Consider the following 23,502-nt stretch of genomic DNA (forward strand, 5'->3'; position numbering starts at 1 on the left):
CTGCAAACATCTTTCTACTCTCATTTGAAAAATTATCTTTGGATTCCTCAAATAAATTTACTTCGCTTACTTGAAGATTTAAGGGTATTGTTGTTGTAAAAATATACTTGGAACTCCCTAGTTCATTTCTGGTTCAGTTTTGGTTTCTGAATATAAAACAAGTGTAAGAATGTGTCGCCTCTAGGGACTGGAAGCCACCTCCAATGATCAAGTCAGATTAGGTAAGAAAATCAAAGTCTCCTTCTTGATGAATAAATGCTCAAGAAAATGAAGAAGAGACTGTTGTTCAAGATTCAATGCAGAAGATTAATGGCTGGAATATTTAAGTATTATCGTTGCTCATGCGTAGAGATGATATATATAGCTGGTCCAATACTCATGTGGGCTTTGACACTTCACAACCCTACAATCATCATGGCTTGGATGAAGGGTAGAGATAGCTTATTGGAAAGGCTTGTTCATCAAGTCAACAACACAATTTGATGGACAACTGGAGATCTCATTGTGAAATCAAGGGGTCAGCATCAAGGTTGGTCTTGATGTAACATCAATCCTTAGTTGGGAGACAAAACATGAAGACATAGTACTCAAGACTGGCCTTGGAGGATGAGAAGTTTTATCGCCAGCAACGAGCATTTAATGATTCTCAGTACATTCAATGTTGAAATTAATGATCTGATTGACGTCTGGCAGAGATATACCGAATCTCCTATCAACATTATTTTTTTGGGGAAGTCACACGGACACGGTGACAGCTATGTGTCATTACAATGCCCACTTATTAGCTTCTCAGCAGACACCTCTTTCGAGAAATGCCTCATCTGAAAAGCGTTAGTTGAACTATCTTGGACCATATTTGAGCCATTGGTTTTATTCAAATGGTATGTTGTTGTTCAATGACTTGAACCATAATGAACATAACATGTATTTAATTTGATAACTCCAAAATTAAAGGAAAGGTTGATACAAAGGGTAAATCATTCACGGAATGAAGATGGATTAGCTGCACATTGATTTATTTTTATTTTATTGATTAAAACAATTATATATATATATAGTCGCTTATTTTGTTTTACCTTCTAAATAGATAATGCTATAATACATATGAAGATTAATTAAAATTATCATATCTAATTTTTATCTATTTTGATTTTTTTACATTTATGTCCGTTGTACATAGTAAAATCTTGATAAAAATATAAATATTATGATATTCTTGATATTGTTTGAAATTGAAAAAAAATGAAAGAAAAAATAAAAATATTTTACTTTATTTTGTTAAAAAAATGTTTATTATTTGATTAGATGTTTTTATTAGTGGTTTAAAGTTATGGTTGTTTCGGATTGAAAAAAATGTATCTTTTACTCTCTTTCTAAAAAGATATTTATTTATTTATTTGATTTTATGCTTTTAAAGAAAAAAATATATAAAGGGTACCAAGAATTTGTGAAAAATAAATAAAATGAGAAAAAAATAGTATAAAATATATGACATTTAAACAAAAATAATGATACAATAGTCAAGTGAAAGATTTGCAATGAAACTGGAGTACAGAATTTCTAATAGATCTCTTAATACTTTGCCTACAGAGTTCAAACATTCGATAAAACTTGTCAAAACTAAATTGGATCAACTCTCAACCAAATAAACCAATTACAATAAATATTAATATATGACATTAGTTATAAGGTTGTTGGATGTATTATGAAGGCAAATAATATTTCGAACTGTATAATCTGAAATATTTAATTAAATGAACACAATAAAATATTTAAAATTGTGATGTTTATTATAAATGCTAATCATGTGAGACGTTTTAATAGTATATCATTTATTTTTTATTGTTTCTTAGTAATTTTGAACTATTTTGTTCATACACTATGCATGATATTTATTAGAAAAACTTGAGGGACACTCCAAGATAATTGGCGAAAATCATAATACCCCAAAACTATGTCAAATTGGCAATGACTTCCTTCTTCTTCTTTTTTTTCCATTAGAAACATTGATTAATTAAAATAAATGACAAATATACCTTAGTTGTATTGTTCTATATCTTATAATATAAATAAAGAATTAAAGATAAATCAACAATATGAAATTAACGATTCAATCTTTTTGGGGGCAACATTGTAAAGTAATAAGAAATTAATAGTAATGTATGAATTATGAGATTATTTAAGGATGACTTAATGAAATTTGCTATCGGGAGTGTACCATTGTAAAATTTTAAAAGACATCTTTGGTTGTCTTTGTCAAGTTGACATCTTTTTGGGGTGTCCATCATTTTTGCAAAATGTTTTGAGGTGTCTCTTAAATTTTTTTTTTCATAAGAAATAAATTATGCATGATTGAGGATAATAAATAATAATACAAAAATCACATTAATAATCAAAATGTTTGAGGCTATTGTGTCTAGTTATTATATGCATTTAGTTATAATTCAACACAATGATTTTTAATTTATTTTTGTTTGAAGAATATGATTGACATACTGGAGGAAATTGATATACTACTAACCTGTAAGAAGAAAATATCAGGTAAATTTTTATTTATAATGTCATAACAAAATGAATTAAATTATACTATTTATTATTAATTAGTTGAATGATTTTTCAAATTCTTCAATTCTGATGGTTTAGTTGTTGTCAATTATGAGTAGAAACCAGTGAGGAAGGGTATATTGGGAGCAACTTTTGTTACGGGTGAGCAAGGTAGGTACTAATTGTTGTATTTCTTTTCTTTTTCTTATTTTCATTATAAAATGACCCTTTTAACGAAATATATATTAGATGCTTATAGCCTATTCTTTTAATTATGAATTACAGCTTAGAAGTTTACTAAGATAGAAAAAAGAACTATAATTTTGAATATTATTATATAAATTAGCTTACTAAAGTTTCAAATTTACAATTGTAGAGTAAAGTTATGTTGAAATTGTTATGGTATAAAGTTAATTTGATAAGAATACTTTATTTATATTATAGTAAAAAATTATATGTGCAACTATATATGATAAAAAAATGAAAGCAAAATATTGAAGCATAAATTTGAAAAAAATAAAGATAAGAAGACCATATAAATTTATCTATAAATTTCAAAATAATTAATTGATGTCTATAATATCATATATTCTATTTTTAATTGTATTGGTTAATCTAAATAACAACTTTTGTTGTTATTTAATTCATATCATTTTAATGGTTAGATGTTCTTTTGATATGATTTTATGTTTGTTTGCTTTTTTATATTAACTTTTAAAAATTTATCTTTTTTTAATGCTTATATTTCATTATTTATTAAGAAAAATATATATCTTACAAAATATCAAGATTCGTATCTTAACTCATATTCTATTATATAAAAAAATAAAAAGAATAAAAAAATGAAGTTGTTTGGTCAATACAATCGTAAGAAAGTTTTAAGGAAATGAATAGATTATTATAAAAAAAAACGAATGTAGAACCAAACTAAATTACTAAAGGAATGTCTCTTAAAATCAAGACATTGTTGGATTAGAATGTAAAAAAGGCAAATCGAGAACAAAAGGAAAATGACAAAAAATCTTTGCCGGCAATTTTAGTGTCATTCACTCAATAGATAATAAAACGCTTATATCGTAAAGGGAAAAAATCCTCCCACCCAACTTATGGTTTCTATATCCACCCCATGCCATTTTAAAAAAGATGTATTTTACTAAGTCGTCCTTAAATAATCCCCATTAGCGTGGAATGGGTTGGTTCTGATTGTGGCATTTGGTTGTCTTTCTAATTCAGTTATGTCATGTTCCTGCTAGTATTCAAATCAATTAAAAAAAGATGGCGCAGCAAGAAGCACTGGTAGATTCAAAATTATTATGTCATACCGAGGTCCGTTCATACTTGAAAGTTAACTTACAGCAGATCTTGGGTATTTGATTATGATACTAATAGAGTTTTGTTTGCATTACAGGACTTTATGAGACATTTGTTAATCAATTAGTACTTCCGATGCTCGGTACATTTCAATTGTAATAAAAAAATATAGGCGGCCTACTCAATTTCGTGAGCACGTGAAATCTAATCATAAAGACGCATTGAGGAATGTAAGGTAGCATCAGTGGTTGGTGGATGAGATGCAGCTAAAGAGTGAAGAATCACTCTTAACTTCTATTTCATTTATTTAACTATTCACCTTCCTTAGGAAGTCCCTGACACCATTTCCATCAACAGTCAATGAATCATCTCATTGTAACCAAAATCACAATAGACTCTATCCTAGAAGGTAGCTTATTTCGTTCATAAGTTGCTTTAAATATAGATTTTGAAAAAACTGGCTGATCATTTATCAATCTAGGAACACCAAGACCACCATCTAATCCAAGTTTCATTGGTATCTGCTTGTGCTTGACCTCAAGGCACTCATATCAAATTAAGTCTTTCCTTAGATTTTTTATTCCATTAAAAAGAGGTTAATTTGCCATTATCACTCTTTCCAAAGAAACATGCCTCCCACAATTGTCATTTGTTCATTTCTTAACGCCCTGTCACCAACTCTCTAAGGAGAGAATATTAGCGATGGGGTGGCTGTTGATATTTTTTAATCTTACCTCTCCAAGAAAACAAGTAAAGGTGTTCATTTTAAATCATCTAAAAACTGTAGTAGTTCTGTTATAAAAAAAATATGTAATTGTTATAAACTGTGATAGTGCAAAGATCAGTTATTCACATGTGGCAGTCAACAATCTATCTCATCTTTAGTTTTGTTTAGAGTTTAATTTAGGGGTTCACTCTAAAGATAATTAGGAGCAAATACAGATATCAAACAAATGTAAAAAGGTTTGTTGAGGAAAAATGTTTCTCACTCCCCTTCAAAGTCCTTTTTTTTTTTTGTCATTTTCCATTTTCTTTTTATTGTTTTCTCACTTTTTTTTGGGAGGGTAAAAGCCGAGTAGAGGGGGAGGGGAGATTATGAACCTAATAAGAATTCTTAACAGAGTGGGGAAAACATCATGAGATATGATATTTTGTACCTTTATCATAACATTAATTCTTGCTCGAAAATGTAGCTACACTTCAAAAAATGCATTAAAGAATATCGTTATAAAGCGAAAACATTTCGACCTAACTAGTCAACGTTCTAATGAATGATGCCTCTCAACAATTGTTGATGTCACAATGACTGCCGATTGCTCGTACTCTCGAGTCACTATAACATCTTCCACCCTTTAATATAAATTTTATTTATTTTTTAAATAAAAACCCTCCAATATAAAGAAAGAAAAAGATTACAAAACTAGAAGTTGTTTCTCGTAATTTCAGCCCATCTTATTAAAGAGGTTATATTTATACAATATATTTTAATGCGATTTCCAAAGGGCCTACCTCATTCTATGCTGACAGTTGTGATTTATGAAAGACATCTTTATTTTTAATCAACATTTGGGGGATAAAATGGAAATTAAGGCAATGTATACCTGTAAACTACCACACTACAAATATGACCATGGAGTCATGGAGGTGTCATGAGACATCTTTGTGAACAATTATTTTTTCTTTTCAAATTACCATGAAAATGTCATTTTTACTTAAGAAAAGTCTCATTATAAGTGAAATTTAGTAAAGAAAAAATTCTAATGGTGCAACCTCAACCCACCAACCTCAATTTGGCATTGGGCCTAAGGTGGTGGGGTAGTGCTATTGTTCAGTAGCACCACAACAATGTTTCTGCGAATACTTTTGCACTAGTGACCATACAAGTAATGGGTGTGAGTGAATGTATGGGGTCTTAATGAAAAAATGTGCAAGAGGTTCACTTAGATTGGGTAAGAGAGGGAGTCTGGATCAGCGACCTTGGCGAGGAGCACTTCATGACCACAAAGATCAGTGGGGCCCATGGTGAAAAACATTTTTTAGAAAAAATTAATTTTTATACAACTATGAGTTTTAATGCGATTTCCAAAGGCCTACGGGGAGATGATCCGGATTCTAAGAGAGGGATTGTGATGCTTAGTGAAAGACATCCTTATTTTTGAATAAAGGAGGTGGGAAAAAGGGGTAAAAATTAAAAAAGTGTATACTTTACTTCCACACTTTAAATTATAAAATGATAGATTGGAGTTCTTGGAGGTGGCATGAGAAACTTGCTAATGCGAACAAACCTTCCCTCTCCAAATTACCTTAAAACCCCACTACTTAGGGACGTTTAAAGAAAGTTGAAAATAAAAATGGGACCATCCCTCACTTTCACAACACCCTTCATTTTGGCCTTGGCCTCACCAGGTGGGGGTAGTCCTTTTGTCCACCCCACCTTTACAAACAAATACAGCCTAATAAAAATAAATTGAAAGGAAGAAGAAATATTCATTGTAGAGGTGTACCAGTCAGCACTATTTAACATTTCTATCCGTTAGCACTATTTCTTCCTTTGCTCCAGTCCGATGCTCATGGCTTTTTGAAAAACTTAGGATCTGGATTGTATGAAAGGTCAAATAAAGTCCAAGATTTAATTTGAAAATAAAACGTAAATTAAGAGGTAAAATGGTCATATCAACCCCAAAGGTTAATACAATCATTTGAAAAAAAGGTTACTTGAATCATAATGTTTGTTTTTTAATTTTTTGGTAGGAGACATAATGTTTGCTTGTTAACGCCTAATAATGGTGCCAGCGTTAAGGATCATAATGATTTATTTTTTTTTTGAAAGGATGCAATGTATTTAAGGTGATTTTTTTTTTTGTTGGTAAAAAGTGTATATAATGAGGCAGGAAAGAGGCCCAAATTTCTTTATAAATAAGAGTGTCAGTCGATACGGTTTTGGTATAGTACTAATTTTGAATATTGAAAATCAAAATCGTATCGTACCAAATTTACACGGTATGGTATGGTTTCGATATTTGCAAAACTTGATTGGTACGGTTTTGGTATAAAATTAGTGTAAAAGAATGGTTTAAACATGATATCTAGTATGATACAATTTGCGTACGAACGAACCCATGCTACTTTTGTTATTAATTCATTAAAATCCTAATGAAAATGCGATCAAACAATTGATAAATTTTGATATTAATAAAAATAAAACAAGTAAATCTAAGAAGATGGGTAAATGATGAAACAAAAAATTGAAACAGGAAATTAAGGATAAGGTAAAGGTAAAGTGTTTTTTAATTGTAAAATTACATTTTATATCCCTTAATTTGGTACAAAGATTGGTTTTAGACAGATCAACGGTATGAGTAGATAAACGTTTTGGGTACACAATAAAAATCGCTGTAATTTTGAACAGCATGATTTTGGATACACAATTTACACCCTTTATTGATAAATACATAGTTTCCTCCCCATTCATTTTTCTAATTTATTTATCAATAAAAAGAGGAGAAAAATATTTACCATGTCATTTTCCATCAGGAATCCAAAACGATGGGATTTTGAAATTTTGGTTGAATAACTGATCTTTGACCGTGGGTGGATCCGGGTATCACACGGTTGACGTGCATGTACATCGTGATTCATGAGGGCAAAATAATTTCGACATTTCGAGTCTTTGGCGAGGGTAATTTGGTCCGGTAATAACATACAATATTAATAGCGTACAAGCAAGAAAGCCAACTACACGGGTTTAATTTGATTATGAGTGGGGAAGACTAAAAGCAAAAGGACGACTCTGATAGAGAAAGGCATGTCTCGCTCTCTGATGGAGAACGAAATGAAATTACAACATTATACCCAAACTCTGAGATATTCATACTCGTTCTTCAAGAATCCTGCTTCTGCTCCTCTCCCTGTCTCCCTTTCTACCTGGTTTTCTTATTCATCTCTCACAATTGATCGATAATCTCGAGTTTCTATTCCGTTTTTCATTTATATTGTTGGGAAAGATGTCAGATGCTCTTATTAATGGCTTGGCTGGTGCTGGAGGAGGAATCTTCGCTCAGCTAATCACGTATCCCTTACAAACTGTATACTTCTGCTCTTTTTTTTTTTTTGGCATATTTTGTTTGGGTTTGGATCTTCTCGTTTCTGATTTGGTAATTGTCGCCTTCTTCTTTAATCCTTCTTCTTTAAGGTTCTATTTCGTTATTTTTCACAAAAAAGTTGCTCCAAACTAGGTTAACACTCTTCAACAAACTGACCGAGATCCAAAGAAATCGCAGGGGAACCTCGGAACGGTTGAACTAATATGCCAGGTATTGTAATGCAACAATTACTTTTACTGAATTACTGGGTTTTGGTTTTTACATATAGATTGATGTGCATTTTTCTCTTGGGTTTGATTTAATGGGTCCAGGTTGCTAAACAAGAAGGATGGGGGCGTTTATATGGAGGCCTGACACCCTCGTTGGTTGGAACTGCTGCATCGCAAGTAAGCGCATTATGCTCCCTTGTTCGTTATTCGGTGCAATTTTTACTGTTCAAGTGCTGAAAAATTAATGCTTAAAATGTGTTGTTTACCGTATAAAAATATGTAGATCAACATTGAAGACTCCATATAAGTTCTATGATAGACGGGACTGTCTTACAGTCTCATACACCAGATGGATTTCAATTACTTATAAGTACTTATTTTGGTATCTGGAAGGACACTAAATTTAAAAACTGTTCGAAAAGAAACTAAGACAAATAAGATATTGACTGAAAACTGACTCTTAAGGGATTTTCTTATTGACACTGCTTAAGGTGTGAAATAATTTAATTTGTAAACTTTTTTTTTGGCCCTTCAGTTTAATACACTCCCTTCCCCCCCCCTCTGGGTTTACATAATTTTGGAATTAAAATTTTTTTTGGGCTCATTTCATCATTTTATATTTGTACAGGGTGTTTACTACTATTTCTATCAAATATTCAGGAACAAGGCAGAAGCTTCTGCACGTGAGCGCTTTAAGAAAGGGACAGGTGATGGATCAGTTGGAATGTTGTCGTCACTTGTGGTGGCTGCATTATCTGGGTATTATTCTAATGCACTATCTTCAGAGAATTTCTTAGTCTTTTCTTCATTTGTTTCCATGTTATACCTCAACTATTCCTTACTATTATGCTATGAATTTATCTACCCTACAGTTTGAATTTTTTTTGCCACACATTGGTTATCATGGAATTCCTGTGTACACTGCAAGCAGAGTTGACACCATCCTATTCTCACTAGGCACCTCTAATACTCTTTAGTTCAAAATTAATGCAACTTATGGTTATACGATCAACACATAGGTACCTTCAACCAACTGCTCAAAGTAATGATGGATTATGATTGTATGTAGAAGATACTTGCAACTATTCTCCATAATACTGCTATGAGACTATAGATTTTATTAAATTTAACGACACCTTTGAAGGGTTATATATGGATTCCCCTGACTAGGGCTTTATGCTTTAGTTTGTTGCTTAAAGTCCTGCCTGTCTTAGCATTTCTTTTGTTCCACTAAATGGTAACTATCTTCTTCAAACCAGAGATGTTTGGTGAATACTTGATTGAAAGCTTCCAGCTTCCATTCCTCTTCATCTCATCATGTGGCTTCCTTCTTATAATATTGTGTGATATCATCTTGTTGCAGGTGTGTGAATGTGCTGTTGACCAACCCAATATGGGTAGTTGTTACACGGATGCAGGTAAAAATTTAATTGATTTTCAGACCCATTCTCCTTTAGGGCTCTAAACTTCATTGTTTGATTAGAACTGTTTATTCATTTTGATTCTCGTTTCTGCCTTCCTTATTTTGTAAACATTCTCATTTCAATTATTAGATTGATTAGGTATTCTTAAAGATCAATTTTAATAATTAACATGGCCACTGATTTTCTAGCTTGATTATTTGGTTACTAGATGATGAAGTCCCCTTTTGCTTAATGGTTTGAATGTTCATTGCTTATTTACTCAACTAGGAATAGGTTCAACTTTTTCAAACTCCCCCTCCCCGCCCTCATCTCTTTAATTGCTAAAGAAGAAGACCACATCTCTCGCTCTCTCCCTATGTTTTCATCTTTATTTTTCTTATGAACTTTGTGATAATGAGTAGCTAGTTCATTTTCTTTGGGATGTTGATGAACCATGCTTATTTCATTAATTTGATTGTTCTGTATCTTCTAGTTGATTGTGTTTGAGTTTGGCCAAAGATATTCTATAGCTCAGCAAACTAAGCATGCCAAGCTTCCGCGAAGGACAATAGTCTTGCGAAGATAGGGCATATCTAGGAAGACCATCCCTAATTTGCTTTGAAGTATAGAGTTATATCGGTTAGGGAAAAGCATTGGGGATTCGAAATCCCAAAGATCTTCACATATTCATAGTTAACGTTTTTGCATTAATTAGTAGATTTAGTTTAAATTTAGTTTTGTTGAATTCAATCTTAGTGACTTAGCCTTTTAGTTCCCCATAGTTCGACCCCGTACTTTTTGCTTGCTAGATTAGTATATGATTTTATTTTTGATTGGTTAGCGACACGATCAAATTTTGGCCCCTAGGAACCCCATAAAGAAAAAAAAGAAAAGAAAGAAAATGGAAGGTAAAATACAATGAATAGGTTCATTTCTCCAAACCCCACACAAAAAAAAAAAAAAAAAAAGAGGGAGAAACATAATGAAAAAGAAAAAAGATACAATGGGTTCAGTTATAACAAAACATCTTTTGCTCCTTGGTAAACCATTTGACCTGATAATACTCTATTACTGAGTTAAAGGTGGCCCCTACAATGAATTTCCTGAATTTTAGCCTCCAATCCCTCTTTGGTTGGATTTCTGTTTTTAATTTCAGATTGATTTCTTAATATAAGTCAATGAATGGTTTTTGGTCAAGAGACTGAAACTGTTTCGTTGCATTAATTGAAAATATTGCAAGAATAAGAAGCCCATTGGTGGTTCCGATCTTAATTGCGGAGTCTTATTTATGCTATTCTTTCTCTTCTTTCTTCACTGCTGCATCCCACCCCCTTTTCTTGAACCATCCAACTCTGAACGATCAAGCGTGTAAGCTGGGGGTCTGGAATGTGTGAAGACGGAGTAGCCACAGTGAGAAGCTGTTGCACTTCAGCATATGGTAGGGCTACAGTGGCAGGGTGGCTGAGGCTTGCAGCAAACTGGTGTGTGGGGGATTGTGTAAACGGGGTGCTACAGGGGTTCCGGGAGCTGTGGGAGGAGCGTTAGCATGGTCATGGAAGGTTGGGATGGCAGCTCAGAGAGCTGTCTTCTCCATTTTTAACCAAAATGAGATAGACAAAAAAGAGTAGATGAGGTTTGGTTGAGAGATTTAAGTTTAGTTGAATAGAAGTTGGGAATACTCTGTTCAACTTGATTCAATTTCTCAGAGACTGGGTGCAAGAATCACACCAGACAGCTTAAGAAATTGAAAAAGAATCAGAAATCCAACCAAAGAGAGCCTTAATCTGAGAAAAGCTGTAGACTAATTTGCACTAATATAAATGAGTCCCAGGTTCTGTTTTGAAATGACTCCGACACCTGACAGTTAAAAATTGTTCACATACCCTTGGATAATCCTTGACACATTTTTCTGCTTTGAGCATGTAAAAGCCCATTCCATTTTGGCAAAAGGAGCCGCTTTTCCAACTGTTGACTATTTAAATAAAAACAATGTTTATGCGTCACTACATTTGTAGGGAATATGGGTAATAATAGATTTGAACGAAGTTGGCTATGTAAGGGAATAGTGTATATGGTTAATCCAGAGGTTACCTGATTTTTGCATGATCTAAATCCTCATGTAAGCTATTCATGTGGCTCAAAATGTCCTGTCACTACATACTTCAAAGCCATTGATATGATAACATGAATATGTCTTTGTTACCAATCATTATTGTCCTGTTATTCAGCCTGGGTTGATTTATAAAATTTATTTGTGTTTCTTTTTTGCCCTTGCAGACTCACACAAAAGCCTCATCAGAACAGAAGTCTTCTGAGAATCCTTCAGGTACACTAGATGAAGCAATTCTTGCTGCAGTGGAGCCTCCTCCATATGGGACTAGCCATGCTGTACGTATAATTATTAGCTCAGTAACGACTCCATTATAAATGTGGTGGATTCATATGAAAATCATTTCTTCTTGAATACCACAAAATTGTGGTTTGTGAATGATATTCTATCTATTGGTTTGAAAGAGATTTTGTAGTTTGTTATTGTTATCATCAACAAGACTATCATTTTTGGTCAGAAAATCAGGTTTTCCTCTGAGTGCTGAAGTTTCATGGCAATTTCTTCAACAGTAATATTGAAAGAGAGATGATTATCAGAAAATTAGTTTATGATTATATACGTGATGTAGCCCTAGATTGCAAGGGAACACTGGGGTCTAGTTAGCTAATATCTTGTATAAACCAGCCAATTTCGGCTTGGCCAGAAGTGGCACTTGAGGATTAGGGTTGATGGTGGGATTTATGTCTAGTTGATTTAGGTAGAATTGATGTAAGCCCAATTTTAGGGTTAGGGTTTTGATGATGATTCCCTTAAAATTAAGGGCTGCCCAGAATCTTCCTGCAAAGAAGACTAATATTCTAGGATGCTTAGGGTGGGTTTAGGGTTCTCAAGGGTTTTGATAGGGGATCTAGGAAGGTTTGGCCAGGTTTAGGGTAAAAGGGGAAAGAGTTTTAGAGCTTGAAAATTTTCTGTAATGCTGTTTCCAGATCTGATTTTAACAAGAGGGTTTGAAAAAATAGGGCTTTAGAGTTACGGTTAGGTGGGAGAATGGACTGTTATTGCTGTTTTGTAATTTCAGATTTAGTTGTAATGATTTTAGAGTGTGGGTGAGGGTCTAGGTTGAACTAGGGTTTAGGCCTAGAGGTTGAAGAAGAGTTCCAGAAATTTAGTGAAGAAGATGCAGTGCAGAATTTTTAGAAGTTTTAGGGTTTTAGGTTTTAGATGGAATTAAGGGTAGGGATGGGGTTAGGAGTGATATGGGATCTAAATAGGAAGGAAAGGGGAGGCAAAGGAGGTGGGGATTAGAGACTTAACAGGGGAGGGAAACTTCTGCTGCTGCAGGGAAGAAGAAATGGAGAGAGGGCAGATAGGGTGGGAGAAGTGGGGAGGGTTTTGCGCCCCATATGGGAGGGCTGGGGAAGGGTTAGGTGGTCATAGGGATGACGAGAAGGGGCTGGAATGTCTACAAGGGCTGGGGGAATCTGCTGCCAGGTCACAGCAGCAAGGGGGAAGGCGAGCTAGGGTTGTGCAGGGTCAGGGGCAGGGGCAGGGGGTGGGGGTGCATTGTGTGGTAGGGAAGAGAGGGGAAGGTGCTGGAGTTGCTTTCCTAGGTTATTTGAAGAACACTTTCTGGAAATTCTGAATGTGCTGAGTATAACTTTACTAAAATCCGCCAAGTCCCCTTCAACAAGAACCCTGGTCCTCAACTCAATAATTTTTTCATTTAATAATCAGACTTAACTTACAAAGAAAGAATAGGCTTTAATTTATTGCCTACTAAGAAGAATGAGACACTAAGTGGGCCTTCATAGATTAGGATCCCTCCACATAATCTTGACCCTTAGAAATAAAAGCTAAGCACCCAAAAGTCCTTGATGGACATATGCTGAAATAAAAGTTTTAACCAACTTAAACTCTAATAAGTGCATCCTTAAATTCTGTTTTAACTAAAACTTAATTATCACATGTGCTAGAGTTTAAAATAACTAAGGACTCAATAACTAACTCAACTACTAGCTCAAAACAAGACTCTTCAACCAACTTGGACTCTAGAAATTAGACTAAAATTAAATTCCAACAACTAATTAGGGTAGAAATTGACCAAAATTCCCCTCCTAGGGTTTTGGCCAGCCTAGGGAGGCTTCTTAGAGCCATCTTGTGGGGCCCACTTAGAGTTTCAGCTGGGGTTCCAAATCGTGTTTCCATGAAGATATTATGTTGAAAGTTACAACTAAATCAGGTTATTCAATCAAAAGTTATGTTGGGTTCCTAGTAGAAATAGGATTGAAAGGTAAAAGGGTAATTCAGGCAATTGGTTTGGTGGATGGTTAGTAACACCTTGTATATGCCCTATGGTTTCCTAGGCAAAAAGGTGGTTTTTCAACCACCTTAATTGCCTTCGCTTTGTTGACATGCAGTTTTTCAGCCGCTTTTTCGTCTAATCGCTACCGCTTTGTCGCCTTACTACTACCTAGACACTAAAGTGATCGCTTTTTTGACATTTTGTACATAATAATATTTTTTTCTTGATTTTTTTGAAATCAAATTTAACTCTACAAAGCTGTTTATGAATTTAATAGTTAGTCATTTTGGAATTGGGAATCAATGGATCATTAAATGGGTAAGGCACTCATTTGGCATTACACTATCATAGAGGTAAGTAAAAATGTAAAATTACTACTTTCATTTTCATACTTACAATTTGATATAGTTCATAGTCATAGTTTATGATGCTTGATTAGATGGACTTATGTTTTTTTTTTTTTTTGGATAATTTTACACAATTGTGATTCTTGAATGCTTGTTTTTTTGGGCTGAATGTGATTCTTGAATGTTTGTTTAATTTATAATCATAGAAAAAAATTCGAGGGAAACTCAAGTTTCGACTAGGTGAAAATGGGAAAAACTGGAAAATTTCGAGGAAACTTAGGATTTTTTGTGCAAGTTTCAACAAGTTTTAGGGAGTATTTTAGGGTGGGACTGCATTTAAGCTATTTAGAGTATAAAGAACACATTGGCTGTATTTTGCTAAAAAAAGTCAATTTAGATATGTCATTTAATGTACATAACATAAATGTAGAGTTGTTCGAGAAGTACGCTATAAACTTATCTACTTTAAGTACATAACATTTAATATGTAAGTTCTAACTTCAAAACATCAAATACAAAGTAACTAACAATAAAAGGAAAGTACAACTCAGTGCTAAGAGGAGTGTCTCGGTGGATCCATCTTATGAGCCGAGTAGTACTATGTTTGTAACATCTTCTCCTCCAACCAACGAACATAGACATCCCATGACATTTTATGCATATGGTTGTTAAGGTAATCGACAACTGTAACTTTATAACTCTGATCATCAACATGCCTAAGATAACTAATTTGAGGGAATACGCAATTTGGATTGGGAAATCCTGATGGAGGGGGTATTTGAGGAAATGAACAACAACAACAACAACAACAACAAAGCCCCAACAAATGGGGCGGCACGGTCTTGCCCTCCAAGTGTCGGGCCAGCAGTACAGGCCAAGCTACTATCCTTTCTCACCACTTCTCCTAAGGTTATCTTAGGTCTACCCCTAGCTCTTCTAGTTCCTTCAATATGGATTATATCACTTCTCCGTACTATTCGAGGAAATTGAAAATATGGGAAAGCTACGAAACTTGCAAGGAAAGAGTCCTAGGTTTCCACGAAAATTTTCGAGTTTCCATGAAATTTCCCATGTTTCCCACGAAATTTGGGAATTTTTCTTCTTCTTATGAACCAGTTGGTCTAGCTGGGTTGAACCAGGTTTCAACAAGTTTTGAGGTTTTGACCAAATTTTGACGGTTTCGATTGAAACTTGGGATTTTTTTTCGGTCCCCTAGTTTTTCGTTTCGAGGTTCCCAAAATGGGAAATTTCGCAAGTTTCGAGGGAATTTTATTCTATGCATATAATAAAAATTTATTAGTTTAAAGATAGTTTTATTGTAAAAATTTGACCCAACCACTTTGGTCACCTTATTGCCACCTAGACACCGCTTTATCGCCTAATCGCCTAGGCGGAGCCCCAAGCGGTTTGGTAGCCTTGCTGCCTTGACAACCATGATATGCCCTAGAAACAAAGAGGAATAGTTGCAGTTTTTCAAAGCAGTCACTTACATGAATTTGAAACTGAATAAAAACGAGAACTTGATCAAAGAACTTGAACGAGATCTCTAAAAACTTGAATAAAAACTTGAAGTTAAAAAATTGAAAAATATTCAAACTAGTTCAAGGAGAGCTTTGGTTCGAATCTCCTTGGGCTTGATAGTCAAGGAGTTGATTGGATCACAAACCAACCCCCTAGACAAACCACCTTGGGCTTCACACCACAAGATGTCAATTGGGTCGGATACCAACTCCATCGGATTTTAGATCATAGAATAGGCTGAGTTCTCACAGAGTGGAAGAAGGAAACAACAGCTCACAAAGCAATTTCATCAGCCAAATTTGTGTTTGATAATCGATTCTTACAACCTCACATAAAAGATTAAAAAAATATACTCTTTAACCAAAACGGGATGGCCTAACCCAATCCTTCACTTATTGGGTAGCTTAAATTGACTAGGAACAGGCACATTGTGGTTACCTAGGGTTTAGATTTGCCTCTTCTTTACTTAGGCGGGTCATTGTTGGCCCCCCCCCGCTCACGCGCGGTTCTTCCATCTTGTTCTCTTTGGTTTGTTAATGTATTTTTTGTTTCACCCCCAAAAAAAATCTACTAGGAAACTAATTGGGACCCAAAACAGGATTGGATATATAAAGTCCTAATCGAGGCCCACTAAAACAATTACTTGCAACTTAAATTGAAACACATAAAACCAGTCCAATTGTACTGAACCGAAGGAACTAATAATAAACTAAGCAAAAAAGCTATTATGGTACTCGATTTAGTTAGCATATTTTAGGCCCATAAAATTGGCCTGTTAGATAGAAAAACCATGGGATGAAGGCCCAGCATGTGTACTTGTAGAATCCTAAGAAAAAAAGCCTTGTTGGGTTATAGATCTGAATCACTTCTGTGGCTTGTAACGAGATGTGGACAATCAAAAAGAATAACTGAAGATCAAACACACAGTTTCAAGACTAAATGGTTTCTACTGGGTATACAGGTGCAAGAGCTCTACAGTGAAGCTGGTGTTTTGGGTTTCTGGAAGGGTGTTCTTCCAACACTCATGATGGTAAGAACTATGAAGTTTCTCTTCTTGGCACTAAATATGACAGGCACTGAGAGGCTTCAAACTTGTCTGGTGGTGGTTACAGGTTAGCAATCCCTCCATACAGTTCATGTTGTATGAGACCTTATTAAAGAAGCTAAAGGCTAGGCGTGCCACAAATAACAAGGAAAATAAAGGGATAACTGCTTTAGAGGTGGGCTTTTCACTTGAAGTCTCACAAGTTAGAATGACCTCCTTTTTACAGCTATATGCTTCACAGACTGTAATCTTCCTTATGTTGTTTACCAGATTTTTCTTCTTGGAGCTGTTGCTAAACTTGGTGCTACTGTGGTGACTTATCCAGTCCTTGTGGTGAAGGTAATTGACATCAGCTTGTGGAAGTATGGCTGTGGTTAAAAAGCCTGTAAAGCAACTAAAACATGACCTTCTGACTAGGAGTTGCCAACCATCTCACTTGTATCTAGATTTGGGATGATACATGATGAGTGAGACTTGGTTACTCATTGAATCAAGACAACCAACAACAATGACCAAGTTCTCAGCCTTGTTCCAACTAAATGGATCCTTGGCCTTCAAACCAGTTCTATTAGAGGTCTTACTTGTTACAAGGCTTAAGTTATGCTTGTCTTTCCTAACTGTTTCTCCTAGTGTCATTTTAGGTCTGCCTCTGGCTCGTGGAGTTCTTTCAAGTTCAATCTGTGTCAAATAACTCCTCCACATTGGAGTATCCGAAACCCCCGCCACCTCAAAGGACTTCTTGTAGCTTCTCATGTACCTGAGCTACATGCAGATCAGCTGTAATCCTATCATTGTGTACTCTATTCTTCCTAGTCCACTTATCTATCTCAGCATCCTCATCTCTGATAAACTGAGTGATGCAGGTCCAGCAACATGGGCTCTTGTATATCATGCCCAACATCCTAGGCTTGCTGCCCACGAGCACTTCCTCAACTAACAGTAATTTATGCCTAGTTTTTTGAGTACTTGTAATTTTGGTGAGGAAGTGACAAACCTGTAAATTCTTCCCACTTTAAATCAGGCAGAAGACCCTTTTAGTTGTCAGCCTTTATTAACCGATATTATTAAGTACTTTTAGAGTAACTTACCATACAAGACAGTAAATTGATAAAGTGCTGCTGCGCAGCTAGCCTAAGGCTTCACCAAACTATTCAGCTCTTACTGCAGCATAAAACTCAAGTAAATTCCTTGCTCTATATGTTAATTTTGATGGAATTCATCTGTACATAAGGGAAATTAAAAAAAATGTAAATTATATTCATAATTCTAATTAACCCTGCAAATTACTTCATCAGCTTCTTCTTGTTTTAGGACTCCTTTCTGTTTATTCATACTAAATCCCTCCCCTTGTTGCTGATAGAAGCTCATGCATCTATTTGTAATGGGATGCTGTCATTGTTTAGTTCAGTTAAGATTGCTGCCAGCCACATCTCCATTTGTAAATAAATGAATTAGTTAAGTTACAACCCCAATCAAGAGAAAAACTGTTGAAAAGTTGGCTGGTCCAAAGTTTGTTTAAAATTTTTGCTGTGATATAATTTTTATGCCCTCCAACCATCCTTATTTTTGCAGTCAAGGCTTCAGGCAAAACAAATTTCTGGAGGAGACAAAAAACATCACTATAAAGGTCAGAAACAATGCTGTTTTTATCTTCTTCTATGTCAAGAAATCATGAGAATATAGAATTACCTGGAGGACTTCCATAGAGGTCCCTTGGAATCAAATAGCATCCCCTATTTTTGGGGTTGTAGATGAGGATTTTCATCCTGTTCATTTCTGACGAGGAAATTGACCATCAATTTTCTTATGGATGAGTGACACATGTCCATACGTCATATCAAAAGGTTGAGGTTAGATTTAGAAGATGATTTTTTTTTAAAATTAATCTCAACTGTTTGATGTGATTTATAGACATGTGTCAATCATCCATGGGGGAATGGACTGAATAAATTTCGGTGTAGATGGTGGGTGCTATATGTTAAGAAAGGAGGTTTCTTGATGCAGCAGGTTTTTTCCTGCTGGGATGATCATATCCATCTGCTAGCCAACATTGTAAATATCTCTACTCAAAAAGTTTTTTATACTAGTAGAGAAATTAACTTTGAAGAATAAATGGAGATTGATAAAAGACAAGTTAGAATTGCATGAAGTTACCAAGATGATAAAATGGTTTATTCCAACATATGCAAATGAACTTTAATACAACTTGGTATCCTCCCCCACCTCTTTTTCACCCTAACCCTCTTTTGTCCTTGCAGGCACACTCGATGCAATCACAAAGATGATCCAACATGAAGGCTTGTCCGGGTTTTATAAGGGGATGAGCACAAAAATTATACAGAGTGTGGTTGCTGCTGCTTTCTTGTTTACGGTTAAGGAAGAACTCGTGAAGGGGGTTCGCCTGCTCCTGAAAAAGGATACGAAACTGATCAAAGTAGTAAAATCTGTGCCTCCATGATATTTTATTGTTCACTTTTTTTCCTTTTTGTTATTTGTTTGATTTGATTGACATTCTCAGCGCCCATTGCCGGGCGAAAACGTGTACATGTGAGATGAAATGCCATCATTGGCACTGTTGTACCTGAAAATTAAAGGAAATGGGTCAAAACTCAAAACAACACATTCATTGTAAGGAAGAATTGACATAAACCCAATCATTTTTGTTAATTTAATTCTTTTTCTTTCGAGGATCATAGTTAATACCGATGAAAAAAATGGTAATTAATGAAAAAATAGTGGACAGAACTTTTCATGAAGAAAAAATAAGAACAAAGGAAACGTACCTGGCTTTTCAAAGCACCAAATATTAAGCACAAGCAGCCTAATTTTCTCTGAGAAATGGTTAAGATACAGAACAGATGACTAGCAAACCGGAACCAAAAGAACTAATACAGGCAGTGAAAATAAGTTCAAGGTGTCGACAAGTACAAAAATGCAATGCAGTTTATTGCCCCGTGATTGGCTGAGGTTGAAATGCGAGAAAGTGGATTAGACGAACCGTACCCGAGTCCGAGATCCCAAAAGTATAGAATCGGGTTTGCTCTTCCCTGGAGGCCCAGCGGCCCAGCCCATGAATCCAGTGCTTCGCATCCAAGTAGCGGTCTCTGATCTCAGAAGACCGTCGCGCGCCTCCTCTAACGGATAGTGGATAACGCTTGCAGGCTCTGCTCTCATCGAGCAATGGCGACCACTTCGTCTTCGACAACCCATTTGGTATCTTTCTTCTCTTCTTCGATCTTCCTCACTTCTCCTAATCAAAACCCTAAATTCCTTTCTCTCTCAAACCCTAATTCTCTGAAATTCGTGAGGCCGCTCTACCACTCCAGACCCGCAAGCACCGAGTTTGCTAAGACCCTAGTAATTCGTTCGGAAGCTGCCACACTTCCGGTAATCTCATTTGATGGCGACAAGGTTGGGGAAACTTATCTCGACCTCAAAACAGCTCCAACGGAGACGGCTCGAGCTGTTGTCCATAGAGGGATCATCACTGATCTACAGAACAAGCGAAGAGGAACTGCTTCGACTCTAACCAGAGGAGAAGTACGCGGAGGTGGAAGGAAACCATACCCACAGAAGAAGACTGGCCGTGCAAGGCGAGGATCCCAGAGAACTCCTCTCCGACCAGGCGGAGGTGTTGTTTTTGGTCCAAAGCCAAGAGATTGGAGCATCAAAATTAATAGGAAGGAAAAGAGATTGGCGATATCCACTGCTTTGTCAAGCGCAGCGGTCAATATGATAGTTGTAGAGGATTTCTCCGATAAATTTGAAAAGCCCAAAACCAAGGAATTTATCGCAGCAATGAAGAGGTGGGGGATCGATCCCAAGGAGAAGTCGATGTTCTTGTTCATGGAAGTGTCGGACAATGTAAGGTTGTCTAGTCGAAATATTGGGACATTGAGTTTGCTCACACCCAGGACCCTGAACCTGTTTGATATCTTGAACGCTGACAACCTAGTAGTTACTCGGCCGGTCGTTGAGTATCTGAACAAGATGTATGGGATCGATTACCAAGGGGATGAAGCCGATGATGAGATCGAAGAGGAAGAGGAAGAGGAAGAGGAGGAAGACGAACAAATTGAAGGTTAGTTTAGTTACTCTCTGCTGCATTTATTTATTTTCAGACGAACGAATGGATAAGTATTTTTTTGGCACACATCGGTATTTATGTTGGATGCAACTGTATGTGCTGACGGAGGAAAAGCTCAGGCATGCAATGAAATAATTCTAATTAAGCACATTTGGTACTCTAGGTCTCTTGTGTACTGCATATTTGATCTCCTCTCTTTATATCTTTTTGGCCTGCATGAGCTTTTCCACTATTACCATATGGAGTTGTGTTCTACATAATTTGCATGTATCTCATTTTAGTTCCATCGCATTTATCATGATCAGATGGCTGCCATCATGTAAATTGTCCCTTTGCTCCAGCTACTGCAGCAAGGGGCAGAAGTACATAGACTTGACCGTTGCACCAAATCAACTGAAAATATGAAGTTTACAGTCATGCTTACTCTGGTGTGTATCATGTGGGAAATAGACAATCTTAGTATTGGCTAATTTAGAAATGGAGTCCTGTTGAAGCTTAAGGAAGAAAATGGTATTGTAAAATGCCAAGATGCGGACTCTCTCAGTAGAAAGGCTACTCCATCTCTTCTGAGTTTACATGCATTCAATTGGGTTAGTATGGTTTGCTATTTTATGTCATCCAAGCGGATTGGGGATTAGATGTTGATTGATTAAGATGGGTTTTGAACTCTCTTATTCATATATTCATACAAGTGACCATATGGAACTAGAGAGAGTAGAATGGGTGAACAGATTACTCATTACACCCTCAGGAAGTTGGAGTGGAACAAGATTAAAGTTTGAAATGTGAGCTCTACAAGCCTCTCCAACATAAGAAGCTGCCAAAATAATATTTTGACTTTTTGACCAAGTAGTCATGCATTTTATGATAGTCTTGACAAGCGGGAGGACATTCATTCTTGTGCCACGCATGTTATCTTCCTTGATCTACATAGATTTCACCAAATTATGTATATTTGTGAACCCCTATGCAACAGTGCTGACCATGGCAACAAAATTAACTTAATCTTTCTCTTCTATAGTGGAAATCATATTCTTAAACATGTTAAAGAATATATGATCTACTTGCAAAAATTCCTTATTCCTTGTGGCATAACGTATAATAATATACTCAATATCCGATAAGGAATGAAGTGATTAATATGCTTCATAATAGAAATCTGTGTGTGGGGGGTGTCCGTGTGCCCCGGGGGGGCTGCGTATGTTTTCTTTTGCTTTTCCCTTTCTGAATTTGAATTGTGGATGAATGAGGCAGATAATGTGGCAGGATGATGGTATAGAGCTCCCAGAGGACCACCTGCATCCATCTGATTCAGTGATTGATAAAGGGATTTCAGGTTGAATGTTGATCAGCAGCCATTTTTAGGCCTCAGGCTGTAACAATTCTACATTACAGGTTGATTTCGTTGTATCTTTGTGCATTTCTCTATGTAACTTTAGCTCAAGCACACTGCTAATCTGTACCATTTGACGTGTTATATCCTACAAAAGTGTGTTATAACCTATTAGTTCTCGTTTTTCTTCAGGCCCAACTTTGCAGGTATATGTTGCTTATTATACTATTCCATTGTCTGAAGAAACATAGAATTTCTGCCACTTTATATGTTCGGTAGCCCCTTTGCCCTTTGTGTTCTCTTTTGAAGAGGTTCCATTAGAATTAGGAATGAGAAGAGAATGCCCTCTCCAGGAACTTGCCATTTTGTTCCCTGCCACTTTCTGATACAATTTTGGACGTGCCAAAGGAAAAGAAGGCGGTGATGTTTGTTTTTCAGATTGGAGGAAGGGAAATCAGTTTGGGGTGGATTACAAAATAGGCTTTAGATAAATTGGATAGGTTCACCCCTAAACAGTTCAGATGAACTCGATTCACATTAAAAATCTAAAAATATGGTGCGTGTGTCGTGAGTCCCATGTGGTCTATTAATCTTGACATGGTTTTCATAGGCATTTGGGAGGAACACATGTTAGTTAGGAAAAATGTTTTCAGATAAATGCTGTAGAATGATTCACCGTTTGCTCAGAACTCCCTAATAGTTTTACTGAAGATTATAAAGTTTGTTCTTGTTATGTCTCGTATTTCTATTAGATTTTGTTGTACAATTGGAAGCAGCAGGTTTTGGATTCCAGAGTCTCAGGATGTGTCATGACATCTTCGTGGATATTGTTGAGAATACACCTTAATATAGCCGTAGGGCATATGTATTCTTGTGTTTTGTAACCAAATCTTGTCGTAGTGTACCTCAGCTCTATAGTAATAATATACAGTTGTATTCTTCTACATGGTATCAGCCTGTCCTTTCTAGTGAATAAGATCATGCGATGGCTTCCCCTGCTATCTCCAGTGTTGATGATGGCTTCCCCTGCAATCTCCAGTTTTGATGCTCCGACTTTTTCTCTTCCTGCTGTTGCTTCACTCAATGTCGCACCCCCTCTGCCTGAATTGACGTTCTTGCTCATGACCACTGGGAGCGGCAGGATCAACACACATACTTTCTTGGCTGGTTTCTTCCTTGACTGAAGCTATGCTTCTTCATGTTGTCATTGCAACGACCTCAACGGCTGCTTGGTCTGAAAAAAAATC

General features: G+C 35.8%; 2 protein-coding genes across 3 annotated transcripts; both read left to right on the top strand.

The window, feature by feature from the left end:
- The first annotated feature begins 7,609 nt into the window (after positions 1-7,609).
- Positions 7,610-19,798, top strand: LOC149027743 (peroxisomal nicotinamide adenine dinucleotide carrier-like). The gene is made up of 11 exons (XM_089165454.1): positions 7,610-7,940; positions 8,091-8,168; positions 8,270-8,344; positions 8,796-8,926; positions 9,531-9,585; positions 11,848-11,958; positions 16,752-16,820; positions 16,903-17,010; positions 17,106-17,174; positions 18,408-18,462; positions 19,094-19,798. The coding sequence occupies exons 1-11, from the start codon at positions 7,860-7,862 to the stop codon at positions 19,291-19,293; spliced, it is 1,032 nt and encodes a 343-aa protein (XP_089021580.1). The 5' UTR covers positions 7,610-7,859; the 3' UTR covers positions 19,294-19,798.
- A 139-nt stretch (positions 19,799-19,937) lies between these two features.
- Positions 19,938-22,806, top strand: RPL4 (ribosomal protein L4). 2 transcript variants are annotated; one of them, XM_089165469.1, is made up of 2 exons: positions 19,938-20,916; positions 22,189-22,806. In XM_089165469.1, the coding sequence occupies exons 1-2, from the start codon at positions 20,016-20,018 to the stop codon at positions 22,191-22,193; spliced, it is 906 nt and encodes a 301-aa protein (XP_089021595.1). In that variant the 5' UTR covers positions 19,938-20,015; the 3' UTR covers positions 22,194-22,806. The 2 variants fall into 2 exon arrangements, with proteins under 2 accessions (XP_089021595.1, XP_089021588.1); XM_089165462.1 differs by having other exon boundaries at positions 22,177-22,804.
- Positions 22,807-23,502: the final 696 nt, after the last annotated feature.

This window comes from Hakea prostrata, chromosome 1 (genome assembly GCF_041222555.1).
Source record: "Hakea prostrata isolate BN-2017 chromosome 1, UWA_Hpros_2, whole genome shotgun sequence".
NCBI lineage: Eukaryota > Viridiplantae > Streptophyta > Magnoliopsida > Proteales > Proteaceae > Hakea > Hakea prostrata.